We start from the raw sequence: 7,096 nt of genomic DNA, 5'->3' as shown, positions 1-7,096 counted from the left end.
GAACACAACTACAGATATTTTTCTTAATGAGACTAAAGCTATTGATTAAGTCTATTAACATTGACTCAATAGTTATTGAAATATGATAATCGATGATACTTCTAAATGAGCAACTCGCATATAAGTTGCTGCGAGTGACTTTATTAATGTGTTTCAGTTCTTATGTTTGTTACTTTTGAAAACATTTTAATGACAGTATGTGTAAAATATGCTGCAAAATATTGTTCAACATAGTAAATTAATATCGAGAATATTGAAACAATAAAAATAATGAAATGCATATAATTTTACTAAGTTGATTATTATTTTCAAAAATATTTGGATAACAAGACATTTATTTTTTATTTTATATATATAATTTCATATCATATTTGTTTAGGGAATGCATTGTATAAAATGCACAAATCAAAATTATTACTCAATTACTATAATAGTTAATATCAATTAACTAAATAATAATATAATAGTTAGTATCAATTAACTAAATAATAATATAATAGTTAATACCAATTAATAGTTAATATCAATTTATAATAGTTAATATCAATTACTATAATAGTTAATATCTTGAGTAATGAATTTCTTTTCATGTGTCATAATAAAGCCACAATGACGAACGTCAAACCAGAACTCCTCTCAAATCAGATCAATCAATGTCACGAAATAATTGCGAGGTAAAATAATATTTTATATTATTGTTTCTCTTTTTTATGTTATTGTTTTTTAAAGTAATTTTTTTTACTTGACTTCTTACAATATTAAAATATGCACAAATCGTAAAAATAAGTCTATCTGAAAATAATTTATAAAATTCTTTAAAAAATTGCACTTTCAAAAGAATTTTTACAAGGGTTTATAGAAATTATATTTTAAATTAAATCTTTATTATAAATAATTTTGTTAACATATATAACCAGGAAAACAATATTTTTCTTTTGCTCTATTTGTGGAATTAAATTAATTAAATATATTTTTATAGTTTATAATATAGAATATTATTTTAATAGAAAGATGTGTATGTTTTAGCATGAATAAAATTTTCACATTAAGATTACGGAATGTGTTCTTGTATCCTGATTTCATATTTAATCTGACAGCTGCAGGACGAAAACAAAAAGAAATTATAAACTTTTTACACTCTTTTATGGATAAGGTAAATGTTATGAATATTAATAACAAATTAGTTTTAACTTATACTTTATACTTACTCATAATTTATTATTTCACAGTTAATACAACAGCACCTAATAAATGCACAGAATAGCAACATTAATAATGATAAGACTCGTAAGTTTTGTCTATGGACGTACTATATGGACGTAGTATATAGACTCCGCATGCCCTTTTTTGTCTATCTAATTGAGTGAAGCCAACATCTAGAAAGAGAGCGAGAATAGAGAGCTTTTTCGTCTCTCTCTTTCTTTTTGTTTTTTTTTTTGCAATTCGTCTGCGCAGAAAGAGACAATGTCTGAACAGAAAGGTTAGATCATCTGTTTCTTTCTATATGTTGGCTTCACTTTTTTGGCCATATACGGAATCCTTGTATACTACGTCTATGGTTTTGTGTATATTTTATTTGTATGTTTTCATTGTTGTTACGATGCAAGATTGTAAATGATTTTTTTCAGCAAAATAATATTTTTCAAAAGCTTAAAACTTTATTAAAGTGCTTGCTTTCATTGTTAAAACACTATTATAATGTCTAATTTTAATCAATGCTAAAGATATTTTTCTTTTTCTACGTTTATTTTTAATATTAATTTTCAAAATATCTAATTTTTCTTTTATATATACATGGCGTCCCAGAACACTACATACAAGCGCTTGTGAGGAGGTACAGACCAGTAAATTGAACAGAAAAGTCTTGTACCATTTTACAATTTTCGCAATAATAACAGAAATATTAAATATTAAAATCGGACGTACGAAAGAAGCGCTCAGCCGCTCGAGCGCTTGTTTGTAGTGTATATATATATATATATAATATACTATTATTATATATTCTTATGCTATGAGAAAATAATTAACATATATACACACATGCACAAAATTTTATACTTTTTCTTTCATTTTATTTAGATAAAACACTTCTCGATACATTAATAGATATGTTTGATAACGAGAAATGCCCGCAAGAAGTAATACGGGAGAATTTAATTACTATAATACTAGCGGTATGTAAAATATCTCTATATAATTTTTACATAATTATGTTTGTATATAAACAAATATTTATTATATTATATATAAAAAGTTAAAAAAGAATTAGTCTAATAAGAGCTAAGCACAATAAATAAATGCATTTATATTGTGTAAATATTCTTTTTGATAATAACGTTTCGATGCTTTTGTATCGTATCTCTCTTCAGCATATAAAAATAAATAATATACTGCTACAATGTAGCTAATATTATCTAATAAGCATAATAAAGAGATAAAAATCGATTAATAACACGGATTACTTTACATTTTTTAACATACCATTTCGTTACATTTTTTTCGGAACAATTTAGACGTGGTCCGTGATTGGAAAATATTTTTATTTTACACTGATATGAACAAGTTACATGCCATCATTAAACTACATAAAAACTCTTTCTCTCAGCAAAAAATAAATCAAATAAAAATATGGTATATAAAATTTCATGTAAAGATTGTGATGCATCATATGTTGGTCAGATAAATAGATAAAATATTAAAATTACGCATTTATGAACATTGTATTCATATTAATAACGACACTTTGCAATATTCTGTGATAGTCAAAGAGCATTGAATTATTTCTTTTTTTTAATTACAGTTTGAATAGGATAACGTTGAAGGATATAAAATATAGTTATATATTATAGGATAGTTTTTGGATATAAAAATTTATTTTAAGTAAAAGATTATTATGAGATCTGTTGTTTATTAAGCATCAGAAAAATAGAATCAATCGACATATAATACCGAATGTCTTTACCATATATGCTGGATTATTGGAAAAATAATATTAAACGAAAATTTAAGTGTCCCTATGTGTTTATTTTTCTCCCATCGGAAGAATTGAATTATTATTAAAGTGAAATTTTGCATAATTTAAGTGCATTTATTTACTACGCTTTCTTCTTATTAGTTTTATTCTCCTTTCCGATTTTTTTATATTCAATATATATAGGTACACACACACACACACACACACATATCAATATATATGTTTTTAGTTGTTTATTATCAACGAATCATTTTAATCAACATATAAAAAATTGTTATCTATTAGGGATCGGATACAACGGCGATAACATTAGATTTTGCTATCTTTATGCTGGCCTTGCATCCACATATACAAGTAAGTATTTATTAAATTTATTCGAAATAATACAATTAATTATACAATTAATACAATTAATTCGGAATAATAAACTAAGTAAATGCAAATAATACAATTTTCAATGATGAATATAAAAAAATATTTTTCTAGTAATAATCAAAGAAAGTTCTTTCTCAATAAATTCTATCATTTACACAAATAATAATTCGCTCAGAATCTCTTTTCATCTGCATTTCAATACCAAACTGATAAAAATTCGTAAATATAATCAATAAGATTACATCTCTCTTATATATTGTACATGTTTATATTTATATAATTAAATATCTTATTTAATTTTATAATAGAATAAAGTATATGAAGAAATTAAAGAAATTTGTGGAACTGATCCTGTTAAATATGAAGATTCACATTACATGGAATACTTAGATTGTGTAATAAAAGAAACAATGAGACTATTTCCAGCTATTCCATTAATTGGGCGGTCTTTAACTAAGGACGTAAAAATAGGTATCTTTTCAAATATTAAAATTCTATTACTTTATATGTGTGTTAGAATACATATAATCATTATATAGCTTAAGCACGAAAAACCATAATTTTTAAAGAATAATTACAAATATATTTTATTATTTAAAAATTATATTATATTATGTGCTCATTTTGTTTTTATATATAAACTACTTTTATATGTTGCCTTATATATACCATACATATATAAATATTATTTTTTATATCTTTTTTTAACGTTTAAATATAAAGAGATATATGTTTTAGGAGACACTATTTTGCCAAAAGGCACGGAAGTTATATTGGGGATAATAGCTCTCCATCGAAATGAAAAGTTCTGGCGAAATGCACTAACATTTGATCCAGATAGATTTTTGCCAGACAAAATAGAAATATCACAGAAACATTACATGCCATTTAGTTATGGCGTAAGAAATTGTATAGGTGAGCAATAAATCACAAGATATTAAGATCAAATTTATTTATAATTAACTAACAAGTTTTTGCAGGTGGAGGATTTGCTTTGTTATCGATGAAAATTCTACTAGCAACATTAATACGCAATTTCATATTTGAAGCGGATTCTAATATTAAAATCAATGAAATAAAATTGAACATGAATATTGCTTTATCTAGCGTGAAACCTTTAAGTGTTAAATTAAAAACACGAGGTCCACACTAGTAAAATAGTATAAAAAGAAATATATTATGTAACAGTATACATTTAATTAATGTATACATACATACACACACACATATATTATAATATAGTACATACAATAAAAAAGATATTCATTATATTAGATTGTAGTATTTGAATTTTCTGCGCATTATAAAAAGTTTTGTAATAGTATTCAATAGATTATAATTAAAATTTTGATTTTAGTAATTAATATTTTTTTGTCATATTTAAAAAAGATGTACATATATATATATATATATATATATATATATTTATATATATATATATATATATATATATATATAAGAAAAAATGCAATTGTTAATCGCAAATTATATTTTTTTTTTCTAAACAATTATGTGTTTTCTTTACACCAATTGATTCCTCTCATTATTTTGTACATAAAAGTATTAAGGTAAGATAATCGAAAAATGAATATTTTACTAGATATTTTATGGTTTATGTAAAATTAAGAAATTATTTCAAGCCTTATAACTCGAAAAGTACTTGATGAAAAAATACTTTATTTTAGTGTTTTGGAAAGCTCTCGACATAAGCTATAAGAATATGCAATAAAAAATAGGTGGTTCCATTTAAGAAATTAAAGGTGTCCTTGACCTCACCTTAACGATGCCATCCAAGGTCAAACCAATGACACCATCTTGTGTTCCCCTCAAAATCATACAATTTTTGTCGAAAATGTTTTTCTCTAAAATGCTTAGTTTTTGAAAGAAAAGGTGTGTACTGGTGGTCTAGGACACCCTGTATATATATATATATATATATATATATATATATATATATATATACAGAGTGAGTTTTATTTCCTGTGTCAAACTTTTTATCATACGAGAGATTATCATCTGCAATTATAATAAATTATAATAAATTGATCGGTACACAGATGTCAGTTATTTGAAACGACCGTATCGATCCATATATAATATGTACAAGTTAAAAGGTGAATCAAATTATGTGGTATGGATTTATTATTATTAGAGCTACGTATTATTATTATTATTATCATTATTATTATTATTATTATTATTATTAAATATATATATATATATATATATATATATATATATATATACATATTAATATATTTTTTATTATTATTATTAAAGCTACGTATACATATTCGATATATTAAAGCAGTAGAAATACATATTTAAAAATTCAGTTTTCAAATTTAACACTTTTATGTAAAACTTTATTTCAAAATCCGCATTTATTTTTATGATTCATAAATTGTTATTATTGATTTATACGTTAAAAGTATGCAGCAAAAAAGTGTTCTTCCTTCTTAAAGTAAAATTACACAATTGTTCCATAAGAAATACATTCTTAGCGCCAAGTTTTTTTAATTAAAATTTTTTTTACTTTTTTGTTTTATATTAATTTTCAGTTTTCAATTTTTAAATAAATTTTTAATTTCTTAATATTATTATTTTTGAAAATTAAAACAACTATTTTGTATAACAATGTTTTCAATTAAAATATTTCTATTTAACTTGTACAAGTTTTCTTCCTTGTACTTCTATTTATCTTGTACAAATTTTTATTCTTAGTTGGCGCAATTTTTTTATATCACTACTTTTGTAGACAATATGACAGTTGGATACAATTAGTGCATGAACTTGGCGCCCTTTTTTTACCTTTTTTTAAAAAGGTAAGTTTTTGGGGATTATATCACTTCTTTTTTTAGTCTAATTTGCTAAGAGATATTATATTAAAAAAATATATATATATATACATATATACATATATACATATATATATATATATATATATATATATATGTATATTTTTTAAATATATAAGCAAATTATATAAAAATATATATAGAATAAGTATATATAATATATATTTTATATATATATATTATTATTATTATATTATATATATTTATATTTGGCTTGTAAAATAGATATATTTATTTACCTTGCGTTCCAATTATCATACCTTACTGGCTCTTGCGAATTTTTAATTAATTATTAATTATTTATTATTTAACTTGCACTTTATTATTTATCACTACTCAAAATGCGGTTAATGATACATGTCACTAATGACACATATAACACATGTCATTAATATCGCAAATATCGCAAAGCGTCATTAGCGCAATCTTCTGTCGAGAGTAGGAAATGTACGTTTTCTCTTTCTATGTGTTGTGTTGATGACCATGATGATGATAAAGACGTTTCTTAATTGAAAATTTTCATATTTCGATTTTGCGTCATGATATCTCCGTTTATAGATCATGCAGCACAAAAATAAAGATACTTTCTTTATACAATTCAAACCCGCTCTATCGATTAAGGCAAGTAAGAATTCAATCCGTTCAGCCGTTATTGAAATCCGATAATCTGAGTTACTCTCAACTGTCCGACTCGCGTATAGATACACGGAGTGCCGCGCTAATGCTTCGCATGAACTTGGCGCGAGACACTACCGTGTCTCTTGATAAAATATAACAAAATATAAAATAATATATAATATAAGAGTGGTAAAATATGGCTCAAGGCAAAGGTCCACTTTAAAAAACCTAACGCACCATTGGTGGTACCTCATGGGTGGTGTGGAAAATC

General features: G+C 24.0%; 1 protein-coding gene across 4 annotated transcripts in view; it reads left to right on the top strand.

The window, feature by feature from the left end:
• The window catches only part of LOC145971001 (cytochrome P450 4C1-like), a 59,616-nt gene extending 55,088 nt beyond the window's left edge, over window positions 1–4,528 (top strand). For all 4 annotated transcript variants that reach the window (XM_083098160.1, XM_083098161.1, XM_083098158.1 and 1 more), the window contains 8 exons: window positions 605–674; window positions 1,027–1,153; window positions 1,230–1,287; window positions 2,080–2,174; window positions 3,260–3,328; window positions 3,658–3,820; window positions 4,088–4,264; window positions 4,330–4,528. In XM_083098160.1, the coding sequence (XP_082954286.1) occupies window positions 605–674; window positions 1,027–1,153; window positions 1,230–1,287; window positions 2,080–2,174; window positions 3,260–3,328; window positions 3,658–3,820; window positions 4,088–4,264; window positions 4,330–4,502 (932 nt within the window). In that variant the 3' untranslated portion in view covers window positions 4,503–4,528. The remainder of the gene's footprint in view (window positions 1–604; window positions 675–1,026; window positions 1,154–1,229; window positions 1,288–2,079; window positions 2,175–3,259; window positions 3,329–3,657; window positions 3,821–4,087; window positions 4,265–4,329) is intronic.
• The last annotated feature ends 2,568 nt before the right edge of the window (window positions 4,529–7,096 follow it).

Source organism: Camponotus vicinus, unplaced genomic scaffold (assembly GCF_025532165.1).
Source record: "Camponotus vicinus isolate PSW18456_S1 unplaced genomic scaffold, iyCamVici1.0 SCAF_4, whole genome shotgun sequence".
NCBI classification, from domain to species: Eukaryota; Metazoa; Arthropoda; class Insecta; order Hymenoptera; family Formicidae; genus Camponotus; species Camponotus vicinus.
This window is presented reverse-complemented; position numbering and strand designations above follow the sequence as displayed.